The sequence below is a fragment of the Somniosus microcephalus genome, chromosome 3, assembly GCF_052327205.1.
Source record: "Somniosus microcephalus isolate GS21.2 chromosome 3, FLI_Smic_1.0, whole genome shotgun sequence".
Taxonomy (NCBI): Eukaryota; Metazoa; Chordata; class Chondrichthyes; order Squaliformes; family Somniosidae; genus Somniosus; species Somniosus microcephalus.
This window is the reverse complement of record NC_140989.1, coordinates 92,036,609-92,050,485: the sequence shown is the minus strand read 5'-3', so window position 1 is coordinate 92,050,485 and position 13,877 is coordinate 92,036,609. Positions and strand designations below refer to the sequence as shown.

General features: G+C 41.1%; 1 protein-coding gene across 2 annotated transcripts in view; it reads left to right on the top strand.

The window, feature by feature from the left end:
- LOC147121204 (proteasome activator complex subunit 4-like) overlaps nucleotides 1-13,877 on the top strand; it is a 187,606-nt gene that overhangs the window by 45,022 nt on the left and 128,707 nt on the right. For both annotated transcript variants that reach the window (XM_085981336.1, XM_085981335.1), the window contains 6 exons: nucleotides 1,539-1,613; nucleotides 2,702-2,824; nucleotides 5,011-5,103; nucleotides 7,562-7,827; nucleotides 8,311-8,497; nucleotides 10,173-10,262. In XM_085981336.1, the coding sequence (XP_085837462.1) occupies nucleotides 1,539-1,613; nucleotides 2,702-2,824; nucleotides 5,011-5,103; nucleotides 7,562-7,827; nucleotides 8,311-8,497; nucleotides 10,173-10,262 (834 nt within the window). The remainder of the gene's footprint in view (nucleotides 1-1,538; nucleotides 1,614-2,701; nucleotides 2,825-5,010; nucleotides 5,104-7,561; nucleotides 7,828-8,310; nucleotides 8,498-10,172; nucleotides 10,263-13,877) is intronic.

Genomic DNA, 13,877 nt, shown 5'->3' with positions numbered 1-13,877 from the left:
AGTACTGCGTGCAGTTCTGGTCACCACATTACAGGAAAGATGTGACTGCACTAGAGCGGGTACAGAGGAGATTTACAAGGATGTTGTCTGGAGTAGAGAATCTTAACTATGAGGAAAGACTGGATAGGCTGGGTCTGCTTTCCTTGGAACAGAGGAGGCTGAGGGGAGACGTTATTGAGGTGTATAAAATTATGAGGGGCTTAGATAAAGTGGATAGAAAGGACCCATTTCCCTTAGAGGTGTCAAAAACCAGGGGGCACAGATTTAAAGTAATTGGGGGAAGGTTTAGAGGGGATTTGAGGGTTGTGGGGGTCTGGAACTCAGTGCCTGAAAGGGTGGTAGAGGCAGGAACCCTAACCACATTTAAAAAGTACTTGGATGTGCACTTGGGATGCTCTAACCTGCAGGGCTATGGACCAAGAGCTGGGAAGTGGGATTAGGCTGGATAGCTCTTTGTTGGCCAGCGCGGACACAATGGGCCGAAATGGCCTCCTTCCGTGCTGTAACTTTCTATGATTCTCTCCATCACAAAGACCTCCTACTTTCATCTCCGTAACTTTGTCCACCTCTGTCTCATCCCATCTGCTGCTGAAGCCCTCATCCATGCCTTTGTCACCTCTAGACTTGACTATTCCAATGCCCTCTTGTTCGACCTTTCATCCTCCACTCTCGATGAGCTTCAGCTCATCTAAAACTTTACTGTCTGTATCCTATCCTGCAGTAAGGTGCACACCCATTTCTGCTAACCTACATTGGTTCCTGGTCCTCAAAAAGCCTCAATTTTAAATTTTCGAAATTATATTCAAATCCCTCTATGGCCTCATCCCTTCCTGTCTCTGTAATTTTCTCCAGCCCTACAGCCCTCTAAGACTTCTGCATTCCTCCAACTTTTGCCTTTTGTGTACCCCCTCGTCTGGCCACTCCATTGGTTGCCATTGCTTTAGCCGTCTTGGTCTCGTGCTCTGGAATTCTCTCGCTAAGTTTCTCCATCTCCTTCTTTAAGACACACCTCTTGACCCCTCCCAATATCTCCTCCTTTGGCTTAGTGTCCATTATTTTGATTATGCCTCTGTGAAGCGCTTTGAGACATTTCTCTATGCTAATAGTGCTATATAAATGCAAGTTGGAAATAACTAAAGCACACAGTATATAAATTATAGTGTGACTGCTCATTTTTTGTTCATACTTTTCACTCATAAGAGTTAAAGATTTAGATTGTTGCAGATGCATTTTAATTTATGAAACCATTTAATGGAGAATGTTGGTGGGAAGAATTTTTGGGGATCATCCTGTGCAATAATGGATGGATTGATGGTTTAAAAAAGTTTTTAAATTTATTTTATGAGAATTGAATTTGTTTTTTTTTGCTTAAATGTTTAAAAGTACCAAATTAGGGTTTCTGAGTGCAGTAATTCTTGTGTGTAGTTTCCAGTAACTAGCGATTTTTCAACTATTTTAAGGAAGTTTCTAAATTGAGATATGCTTGTTAGTGAGATTAATGCAGTGGAACTTAAACATTTCTTTTCTGCTATTGACAGAATTTGGTAAACCTATTTGCTCGTTTGGCTACGGATAACATTGGGTACATAGATTGGGATGAATACATTCCAAAGGTAAATTGCATCATTTATTTTCAATATAGAAGCTAGTTGTTTATAGCTTGACGTTTTGATTTATTAAAAAAAAAAAAAAAAAAATTGTTTATGGGATGTGGTCGTCGCTGGCAAGGCCAGCATTTATTACCCATCCCTAATTGCCCTTGAGAAGATGGTGGTGAACCGCTGCAGTCTGTGTGGTGAAGGTACACCCACAGTGCTGTTAGGTACGGAGTTCCAGGATTTTGACCCAGCGATGATGAAGGATCGGCGATATACTTCTAAGTCAGGATGGTATGTGACTTGGAGGGGAATTTGGAGGTGGTGGTGTTCCCATGCGCCTGCTGCCCTTGTCCTTCTAGTTGGGAGGTGCTGCCGAAGAAGCCTTGGCGAGTTGCTGTATTGCATCTTGTAGATAGTACACACTGCAGCCACGGTATGCCGGTGGTGGAGGGAGTGAATGTTTAAGGTGGTGGATGGGGTGCTAATCAAGTGGGCTGCTTTGTCCTGGATGGTGTCGAACTTCTAGTGTTGTTGGAGCTACACTCATCCAGGCAAGTGGAGAGTATTACACTTGGTTAGACTCTCGCTTGTTGGAGATAGTCATTGCCTGGCACTTCTGTGGCGTGAATGTTGCCACTTATCAGCCCAAGCCTGAACGTCGTCCAGGTCTTGTTGCATGCGGGCATGGACTGCTTCATTATCTGAGGAGTTGTGGATGGCACTGTGCAATTATCAGCGAACATCCCCATTTCTGACCTTATGTTGGAGGGAAGGTCATTGACGAAGCAGCTGAAGATGGTTGGGCCTAGGACACTGCCCTGAGGAAATCCTGCAGCAATGTCCTGGGGTTGTGATTGTCCTTCAACCACCACAACCATTGAAAGTAGTGATTGTGTCGAAACCTTTTTGCATCAATAATAGTGTTCAGTTGTTTCTTCGTTCATCATCAGTGATCCAAACATCTATCAGGAGAAAAGATGCTGCCACAATTTTAATTCTACATTTTGGTTGTTTATATGGTTTGCTACCTTAAGTAAAACTAATTAACAGAAAGTTATATTGTTTAATATAACATTGGTTATTGAATACTTTATATTTTGCAGATTTTTACCAGATTTCTGAGAAGCTTAAATCTGCCAGTAGGAAGCAGCCAAGTTTTAATTTCCAAATATTTATCTAGCGCATATGAAATTGGCCATGTAGTGGTTTGGATGACTTCCATGCTGGTTAGTATTTAATTATGGATCTTATACTATTCATAGGAAGTGTCTTTACATTTTACTGATCTCATGGTCAATGCTAGTGAACAAATTTAAGTATTTTATTTAAATTCATTCTTGTGCTGAAGAAAATCTGTTTGTAAATGTTATTCAATGTCTCAGTATAATTGTCCAATCAAACATGCTGGGGTAGTATCATAGTTATGTAGAATGCATTTGTGAATGGAAGGAAGGACATGTTAATTATTCAGCGTTAATTTTATTAGTCTGCACTGCTCTATTGTGCTCATTATTTAGAAACTTTTTTCAGCAGCACTTGCCCATTGATAGTTACAGAAATCCCTCTGAAATGGTGGGATTTGATTGCACAGCTTGGAATCTTGGAAATCAAGATTCACAAACAGCTAGATGACAGTTTCCATAAGGAGAACAAGTCTCTTACTCTTACTCTTGGCTGTATATGAGTTACCAACGTCTAGATATAACAATTAACACGATTTGTCAGTAAATAATTTACTAAAGAATGTGCGGGATGCCCACCATTTTCTCCTGTTACTTCAGAAAATAGGAAAATAACATGCCAAGAGACTACTTCATGCAGGCTTAAACAAGCTGTCCAGATTTATTAGTAAAAAAAAAACTCAGAAGCACAAAGGTAGGTGAGGTACTAATACGGTATAATACCTAAAGTTACACAATATACAAACAGTGTTAACTATTTAAAAAAGATGGCGTCCATAATTCTTACTGCTCTGATCAGCAAGCTCTTAGAATAGTCCCTGATGGTAAAGACATAAGATTATTTCTGATGCAACAACTTGCATCTACATATTGCCTCTAACATAGAGAAACATCTTGAGGCATTTCAGAGAACAAGATGAGAACTAGTGTCAAGTTTTGGACACCCCACCTCAGGAGCTATACATTAGCTTTGGAAGATGTACAGTGCCAATTCACCAGAATGAAACCAGGGCTTAAAGGTTAAATTATCAGAACAGCTTGCATAAACGAGGCTTGTGTTCCTTTGAGATTAGAAGGTTGAGGGTGATCTAATTGAGAGGTTTAAAGTTATAAAAGAAATTGATCGAATAGATACAGAGAAGCTATTTCCTCTGGTGGGGGAATCCAGAACAAGGCGGCATAATCTTATCATTAGAGCTAGGCCATTAGGAGTGAAATCATGTCGCATTTTTCACATGAAGGGTAGTAGAAATCTGGAATTATCACCACCAAAAGGCTGTGATTGCTGGGTCAATTCAAATTTTCAAGACTGAGATCGATGGGGGATGCTTCACTGTCGGAGGAGACATCTTTTGGATGAGATGTTAAACCAAGGTCCCCTCAGATGGATGTAAAAGATCCCATGGCACTATTCGAAGAAGAGCAGGGGAGTTCTCCCTGGTGTCCTGGCCAATATTTAACCTTCAACCAACATCACTAAAACAGATTATCTGATCATCAGTGTTGTTTTGGGGATCTTGCAGTGCACAAATTGTTTGCTACGATTCCCCACATTCAACAGTGAATATATTTTAAAAGCACTTAATTGGCTGTAAAGTGCTTTGGGATGCTCTAAGGTCATGAAAGGCACTATATAAATGCAAGTTCTTTCTTTATTAGGTACAGGTATGAATGGATGTGAATTGAAGGCAGGTAAATGAAGTTGAGCTACAGATCTGCCATGACCTAATTGAATGGTGGAACAGGCGAGAGGGGCTGAGTGGCTTACTCCTGTTCCTATGGTTGAGTCACATGATGGAAAGAGTTGCAGATCTTAAGTTACATCATGACAATATGGGATAAGCTTGATGGATCAGCTGATCTTTTCCTGTCGTTTTTAAATGTTCGTAAGGCATGGATGAAAGTTTCAGTGGTGAAAGAGAAATTAGTGAAGTTGCACAACATTGTCATTTATGTGATTTCAAAATTCACTGATTGTGAGGGAGTTTCAAGGCAGTTACACTATGTTATAGCATTAGAATTTTAAATAATTTTCCATTGTGAATTTGTTAGTTTTAATAAAGCATATTTAAATGCTGGAGAAAGCAAACTCTTAATATGGAGAAAAATTTATCTGCAAACAACTTCCACTTTGAATTTTTACTGTGTAAGATACACTTATTTTGGTGTGGTTTGGACATTACTGTGTAGTTCAAATTGAATAACAACTTCTAATTTTTTTCATTTGATAGGGTGGTCCCAGTAAACTAGCACAGAAGCATCTGAGTGGATTTTTTAACAGCATTGCATCATTCTACCATCCTTCTAATAACGGGAGATGGTTGGTAAGTACTTCTGATTTTTATTGCCATCTGTGTAAAGAAATAATAATGCAATCATGAGAGGCAAAATGTTGTCTGTTCAGTTGTTTACTTATTTGAGTGGATGTTCTTGGCTTCCTGTACTATCCCATTCGTATTAAATGTGCAAACTATTCCTAATACATGACTCGAAGGATGTGTTGTAATCTCAAGTACAGTAACTGAACTCTGAACAGTAAAAGAACTCTCCTTGACTCTTGTATGTTTATATGTAACAAGATCAGTAGCTTGAAACATCATTGACCAAGTCCACCTAAATATTAGTCAATACTTAATTATTTCTGCTTCACCCTGAATTAAAATTCTACATCTAATTTTTCCTCTTTTTAAACACCAATAACTTGCAGGTGGGGCAGAAAAAATGCTAAGTCTTGATTGGATTTTTCAGGTTATTGTTTGAAGTTAATTCCTGTCTGGATTTACATGTTTGCATTAGCAGTAAGCAGCAATGACATTTCTGTGCTTGGTATGCACTTCCCTACCAGGAAATAACTTGATTGCTGCAATGACTTTTGCAGGCTTAAGTAACCTATATGCCCATATTGCATTATAGCTGGAAATATTTGGTATTGAATGTTGTAGATGGAGCATATCAGAGATATTTGTATGTTTGCATAATATTTCTCTCAAAATCTACATGAAATGATAAGTGAGTTAATTAGTATACAAAATGGAAATAAATGCTCTGCACATAACCAGTAATTTGATATACTCTAACTTTTCCAACTAGATAAATTATTCAGAGCTTTGTTTGGCCCTTAACGTTAAACCTTACTGGTTGTTGTAAAATTTGGGACATAATCTAACCATTAAAAAAGAATATTAACTGTAAATGAATTAACACTTTAAAAAGAAATGGACTGTGAGGGATAAAGATTAGTTTTCTTCCAATTAGAAAAACAATAACTGCTTAAAATGTGTTCCTGTTTTTCTTCCCCCCCCCCCCCCCCCCGCACACTCTCTTGATTCTAGGTTTTCAAATTACAACCTTTGGGGTTCTGCAAGGAAATTTCAGAGTTTCCCAAGATCACCATATTTCTGTTTTTCTGTGTTTGTTGACTAGATGTTGTTTCTGTTGTATACTATTTTCCTTTGTCTAGTTAATACTGCCTTTCCAAAGTTAGGATAGGGAATCCTTGGGCGTGTATCAGTGTTTGCAGGGGGGTCCCCCCCCATAGTGAAAAGTTTGAAAGCCACGGTTTAGATGCAATGAGGACACTTGCATCTCACTGCTACTGATGTTTTAGCATTCCCTGATACTTGGATTTCTTTTTCCTCCATATTGTCCATGTTCTACATGTTTTTGTTAGCAATGAAATCCCTGGTAGGAAATTACACATAATATCTTGGATGTTTAGCTTTGGATACCAGGATCATAAATAAAATCATAAAGATTTCAGCATGGAAGGAAGTCATTTAGCCCATTGTGCCTATATTAGTGCAAGCTCCATCAGAGTTATCAATTCCACCTTCATTTCCCCATTTTCCCCTTCTACCCTTTTAATACTTTGGGGGAGAAATTGGGTATGTAGCGCCACCTATTAGCACCTAAAGAGGGCAGTCAGTGGCTGTAGCGCCACTGGCCGCACCTCCCGTGATATTCAGCGGGGGCGCTAATGGTGGCGTTAGCCTGTTGCGCTGCGCCGCCACCGATGACGTCATCGGTGTGCGCAGCGCCCCAATCGCGATATTTGGTAGCGAACGCCGCTGTGGCGCCGTTCGCTACCCGCGCCCGGTTCACGGGGCCTTGCTGTGCTGGCAGTGGCGCAAGTTAAGGTGGAGGTGCGGGGCGGCCGCCTGCCAGCACCTCCGTCCCCGGCCTCCTGACCACCCCCCCCCGTGGCATTGCCGGCATCGGGGATCGCGCTGTTGCAGGCCCCTCCCCCTTAACAATGGGAGGAAGGCCTGCAGTGTCGCAGCGTGTGGCGCTGCGGCACGTAGCGCTGCGATATTCAGTTTCAGTGCCCTAAGAGGGACGCGGAGCGCCTCGAGCCTCGCCCCGTCTCCCTCTAGGGGCGCTGAAACTGAATTTCTGACGTTCGTTAATGCTCCGAACGCTGCGCAAAAATCAGCGCCCAGGCGAACTTGGCGCCACTTTGGCGCCTCAACCCAATTTCTAGGCCTTTGTGTTTATATAATTCCCTATTCTGTGTTGTGATTGACTTGGATTCAGTGGCTACTGAATGCATTCCATATTTTAAACCTTTGCACACAAAAAAATGCTTCTAACTCCAGGCTATGGTCATCTCTGGATGTTGCCAATTTAACTTTTTGGATGTCCTGACAAGAGTTACATTTGACTGGCTTGGGTATATTTTAATTAAAACTATTTTGTCATAATTCTTCATCATTCATTTGCATTTCCTGTCCTCTTTCCTTCCCCCTCAATTAATGGATTAGTAATTGACTTTTTTTTAAACAGATGAAACTGATGAAGTTGTTACAACGGTTGCCTGCTAGTGTTGTGAGAAGACTCCACAGAGAACGGTACAAAAAGACAACCTGGCTAAACACCATACCGGACAGCCACAAACTGACTGACCAGGACGTTACTGATTTTGTGGAAAGCATCAAACAGCCTGTAGTGCTTGCTATGTTCAGTAAGACTGGAAGTCTGGAGGCTGCTCAGGCCCTTCAAAACCTTGCTCTGATGCGCCCAGAGCTTGTCATCCCACCAGTACTTGAAAAGTAAGTCATAAATAAGGCTTTTCTTTTTTACGATAGCAACAGTTGACATTACTCGCATAACATATGTGGAACTATTGTTAGTGATTTTTGAAAATAATGGTTTATATTGACTTAGAATATATCTTAAATAGAATTCATTTTGAAACTTGTTAAAATTATTTGCTTTTAAAACAGCCAAATGGTGTAGCATCTTGGTGTATAAATGTACTCTGCTACAGTTGGTATAAAACAGGGTTGTGCTGTGTAATCTCTCCATGCAATGAGTTCTCCGTATTAGCTGGGATGTAAAGAAGAACCAGCCCTAAAGCTTGATGGAAAGAGAGACAGAGGGTGGAATTTGTCATAATTTGGTATCTTTAGTTGCGATAGATTAACTTATTTTCTTTGTATTATCATTATAGTCTCACAAAATTTAGTTTCATGTTATTTTTGATATCCAGCTTTTAAATATAATCTCTGTTCTGTTTATTTCTTGATCTTTAGAACATATCCTGCATTACAGACTTTGACAGAACCTCACCAACTTACAGCAACCCTAAGCTGTGTGATAGGAGTTGCTCGCAGTCTGGTCTCTGGAGGGAGATGGTTTCCTGAAGGCCCAACACACATGCTACCTCTGTTAATGAGAGCTCTACCTGGTGTGGACCCAAATGATTTCAGCAAGTGCATGGTACATCAGTACTCCATTCTTAGCTGTGTGGATAGATATATGTGGAATGAAAGTAAACACATTCAAAGATAGTTTTATTCTTAAACTTTACTAAAATCTAGATTTTAAAATCATTAAATGTAATTTTTCTATAACAATTGGAGATTATACATTTTATTTAAAAAATGAAAAATTAATGAATTGTTTCCATACCCTGCTATTATGCAACTTTATGACAATGAAGCTGCATTGGTATTCCGTGCTTAAAGAAGAAAGAAAGGAGGAGTACTCTTGGTCTTTTATATAATGTAAAAAGATCATGTTCCTCCGGGAGCAGCTATATTTAAAGCAATTGGGACAGAGAATCTGGACGGTTCTGAGAGACAATCTGGAGATAACTAATTCCAGGAATCTATGCTACTGGCTGGGGATGTAGTTTGCCATTTGAGCTTTCCTTTTTTTTGGCTGGTGAGGAAAAAAATCAGTTCCACTTCTGATTGCTATTCAGTGACCCTAGATGGAAGGTGTATCTGTGCAGAGGTTGCGTGAGGAGTGGATTGGACTTTCTGTGAACCTTCCCATACTCATTGCCTAGATTCAAACATAAAGAATGGTGACTTGGGCGAGCTACCAGAGGATGACCAGCACCCATGGAACCGCATCCATGAGCCAGCACCTTTCGAAGGGGCAGTGGATTCCCCCCCCTTCACACAGATTGGAAAAGTTGTGGAGAATGTTTCCTCTCATGGTTTCCTTTGTAGAAGTGTGGCATGATGGAGACTTGACGGGCTCTTGTGCAGAAAAGTCTAATTCAGTAATTAATGTATTAATGGGTCTATCTGTGGTTGGTTACTCTTCATCAGAGCAGGGATTCGCATCCTTTCTGGTGCTGGATGTCAATCCTGGAAATTAAATACAACTCCGACTGAATCCCAGTGGCTTGAATTCTCACCGTTTATTAGGGTCTAAATTCAATATCGTTGTGGCCCATTTATGAGCGTAAAATTGGTGTAATGACAAATTTAGCAGTAGAAAGGCTGCACACAATTTGCACAAGTGCCCAGGCCTTTTTTTCAGGCGGTCATGGCACCTGCCCCTAGTCCTGGACCCATTCTCATTGTTGCCAGCTCCGACTACTTTTTCAGGCTCTACAGCGGTCCTTAAGTTAGAGGCTGCAGGTAATTTTTCTTTTTTACCTTGCTTTAATGTGGAGCCAGGAGGAGCTACCGGAGGACAAATCTGCACTCCATAGAAGGGATTGTATTATTCTGTCGTAGTTACTTGAAATTGGAAATTAAAATGAAGCTAAAGGTTACAGGTATTTAACTTGTGGCAATGGGTGTATAAAAGGTTTGTTAGTGCCAAAATTGAATTAATTGTGCTGTAAACTGGTTGGGTTTTGATGAATTCCAGTTCCAAAAAAGAAATACCATTGAGGCAACTGTGCCAATACAGGTGAGAAAGTCATTTTCTTGTCATTTATGGATACTAGTGGTTATCGTATTTGTCCAACTGTATTCTCCAAAATGGCAAAAGAAAAATAGCCCAACATAGCTGTCTTCCTTTTTTTACCTTTGCTTTTCGAGAAATTATCATAAATAATATAAATATATATCGATAACAGTTCTATTTTTGGTTTGTATTTGGTTTTTTAAATTAAACTTGTGCTTTTTAAAACAATATTTTATTTCCATAGATCACATTCCAGTTTATAGCCACGTTTTCTACTCTTGTGCCTTTGGTGGACTGTTCATCTGTTTTGCAAGAGAGAAATGATCTTCCTGAGGTAAGTTCATTTAATAAGTGACAGCAGCAAGCTTTTGTTTCCTTAAAAACAAGTTAAAGCTTTAAGAAAAGCTCTAGAGAAGACTCTAAAAATATAATGGGCCAGAAATTCCAGGCCAGAAGCGTGAGTACGGTCGGCTTACTCACGCTTCTGGCCGTTGGAAATGCCGGCGTTCAGCATGAACAGCGCATGCGGGGAACGCCGGCATTTCCAGACCTCGAGCGCGTGCGACTGCACAGGCAGCGCTTGCGCAGTGAACTTCGTGGATTTCATTCATGAAATCCGTGAGGTTAAGTCCTTAGAAGTTACACTTGAAAAAAGCAAGTGTAAAGTTGTTCATTGGCTGCGGAGGAAGATATATTTTATCGTGGAGCTTTTGAAATGCAATATTTTTGTTTGGGAAAGGGAGGGAAGTTATTTTAAGAAATTTTAAGTAAGTTTAAAAGTTAAATTTTTTTAAATTTTTTTTTTATATAAAGTGTTTTCAGAACGGTAGGTAGAAGGAGCAATTGTGGCTGTGTGAATGGAATGAGTTATGTATGTATGTCCACATATATTCCTTTACGTATATGTATGTATGTTTTATATTCCTTTACTAATGTGTATGAATATGTTTTTAATTATGATTTTCCAATAAGTTACTTTCTCTGAAAGTCATAATTAAATAATACATTCATACACATAAATAAAGGAATATATACATAACACGCAAAGGAATATATACAGACATACATACTTTCAGAAGCTCCACGATAAGAAATATCTTCCTCCGCAGCCTCTGTAGCAACTGTACCCATGCTTTTTTCATGTGTAAGTTGTAATGACTGGACCTCACTGAAAGCATTAATGAAAGCGGCGAATTATACTGCGCACGCGCTGCATGTGCAGTCGCACGCGTTCTGCCTCTGAACCCCTTCGTTCAGAGGACAGGAAATGCCGGTTTTCCCCACATGCACTGTGCATGCTGAAAACCGGCATTTCATCCGGCCAGATGCGTAAGTACCCCGACCGTACTAGCGCAGTTGGAAGGGAATTATTGGGCCAACATTTTACACGTCAATAAAATAAAAAATTTAACAATTGCACGACTTACCCCCTCGCATCTGCGACTGAGGGTCCAAGGAGGTGCATTGCGCAAGAGGTCATCATCGGACGTATCCTCACACTGTTCCCTTTGGGGAACTGTATGAAGTGGTGGAAGGATTTATGGCCGTGATTAACGCTCATTCCATGACCGTGAACATCTTTGAACCAGCCATTAGGGTGGTTAGTCCTATGGCGGGAGGGTTTTACGGGCTCCCACAACCCATCTGAGGGGGGGGGGGGTGGCCACCAACACCCACGGGCGCAAGTATCCCGCTGGATGTCCACCCAGACTTTAAAGTTGGAGCTCCGACTCCACTTGCCGGGACTGTCTGGAGTGGGGTTCAAAACCCTACTCCTTCTGGCCCAGCGGCAGGGATGCTTACTGCTACGCAAAAGGCCCACTCCGCACAAAAGGTGACACCCATACGTTTCCTGCGCCTTTTCCCTCCGTGACTGGAGCCCTATGCTGCCATTTCACGTTGCTAATCGGATTGGGCCTTTGTCATAGCGGTAGGATCCCCGCCGCTGGGCCAGATCAGGGTAGGGTTTCGAACCCTGCTCCAGACAGTCCCGGCAAGTGGAGTCGGAGCTCCGGCTCTAAATTCTGGGTTGACATCCAGTGGGATATTTGTGGGTGTGGGTGGCCCCCCCTCCTTGTATAGCTTGTGGGAGCCCGTAAAACCCTCCCGCCATAGGACTAACCGCCCTAATGGCTGGTTCAAAGATGGTTACGGTCACGGAATGAGCGTTAATCACGGCCATAAATCCTTCCACCACTTCATACAGTTCCCCAAAGGGAACAGTGTGAAGACACGTATGACGACGACATTGCTAAATAAATAAATGGAATTAAAAAAATTCTTTTAGGGCTTTTAAAAGTCTTTAAATTGCTTTAATTCTCTTTAAAACTACTTCAGATTACTCAAAATAATGTAAACATTTAAAAAAGTTTATAAAAGTTACCAAAATCTTCAAAAAACTTCCAAAAACCTATTTAAACTGCTGCTTTGCATGTAAAAAAGCAAAGCAGCTTGACAGAAACATTGGGGGCGTGTCCAGTGAAACTGAGACCTCAAGGGGCGTGTCTCACTTACACTGCACGCTCCTGGCTCCGCGCTGGCTGCACTCCTGGGCGGCGTGATGTCATACGCTGCCCGGGATTCTTCTTTCAGTTTCTGCAAGTGCAGGCGTCCCTGGAGCTGATCGGCAGGAGTGCGGGGTAAGTGCAAATACGGGGCTTGCACGCGCTGCAAGCCCCGTTCTGGAATTTCTGGCCCAATGCTTATAAGCTTTATGCAATTATATAGAATTTTACAGCACGGAAACTGGCCACTGTGCTCTCACTGACTCTTTGAAAGAGCTATCCACTTAGTCCCATTCCCGTGTCCTTTGCCCCTTTCCCCACAAACTTTCAATTTTTTTTTTCAAGTTTATTATGGTAGAGCAACAGGAAATGCCCAACAGGCCAGTCAGCATCTGAAAATAGCAAAGACTGGTTCATGCTAGTTCCCACTGGAAGGAGGAAAGCCACAGAATGAGAACGGGGTGTAAGCCGTCATAGGATTACATAGGATATACAGCACAGAAACAGGCCATTTGGCCCAACTAGTCCATTTATGATCCACTCGAGCCTCCTCTCGTCTTTCCTCATCTAACTCTATCAGCATAGCCCTCTATTCCCTTCTCCCTCATATATGCTTATCTAACCTCCCCTTAAATGCATCTATACTATTTGCTTCAACCACTCCCTGTGGTAGTGAGTTCCACATTCTCACCACTCTCTAGGTAAAGAAGTTTCTTCTGAATTCCCTATTGGATTTCTTGGTGACTATCTTATATTGATGGCCTCTAGTTATGCTCTTCCCCATAAGTGGAAACACTCTCTCTCTACCTACTCTATCAAAACCTTTCATAATTTTAAAGACCATAATTAGGACACACTCAAGAGAAAAAAGACTTAGCCTGTTAATCCTTTCCTGATAGATATACCCCTGCATTTCTGATACCCTCCTTGTAAATCTTCTCTGCACCCTCTTCTGTGCCTCTATATCCTTTTTATAATATGGCGACTAGAATTGTACGCAGTACTCCAAGTGTGGTCTAACCAAGGTTTAATACAAGTTTAGCATAACTTCAGTACTTTTCAATTCTAGCCCTATAGAAATAAACCCTGGTGCTTGTTTTTTTTTTATGGTCTTGTTAACCTGTGTCGCTACGTTTAGTGATTTGTGTATTTGTACTTAGATCCCTTTGCTCCTCTACCCCACCCAAACTCGTGACCTCCCTATTCTTCCTACCAAAATGTAATAGCTCACATTTATCTGTGTTGAAATTCATTTGCCAATTATATACCCATTCTGCAAGTTTATTAATGTCTTCCTGTAATTCGTTGCAGTCCTCCTCAGTATTGACTATCCCCTCCCCCAATTTGGTGTCATCCGCAAATTTAGAAATTGTGTTTTTGATTCCAATGTCTAAATCGTTAATATAAGTTGTGAACAACAGTGGTCCCAGCACTGATCCTTGTGG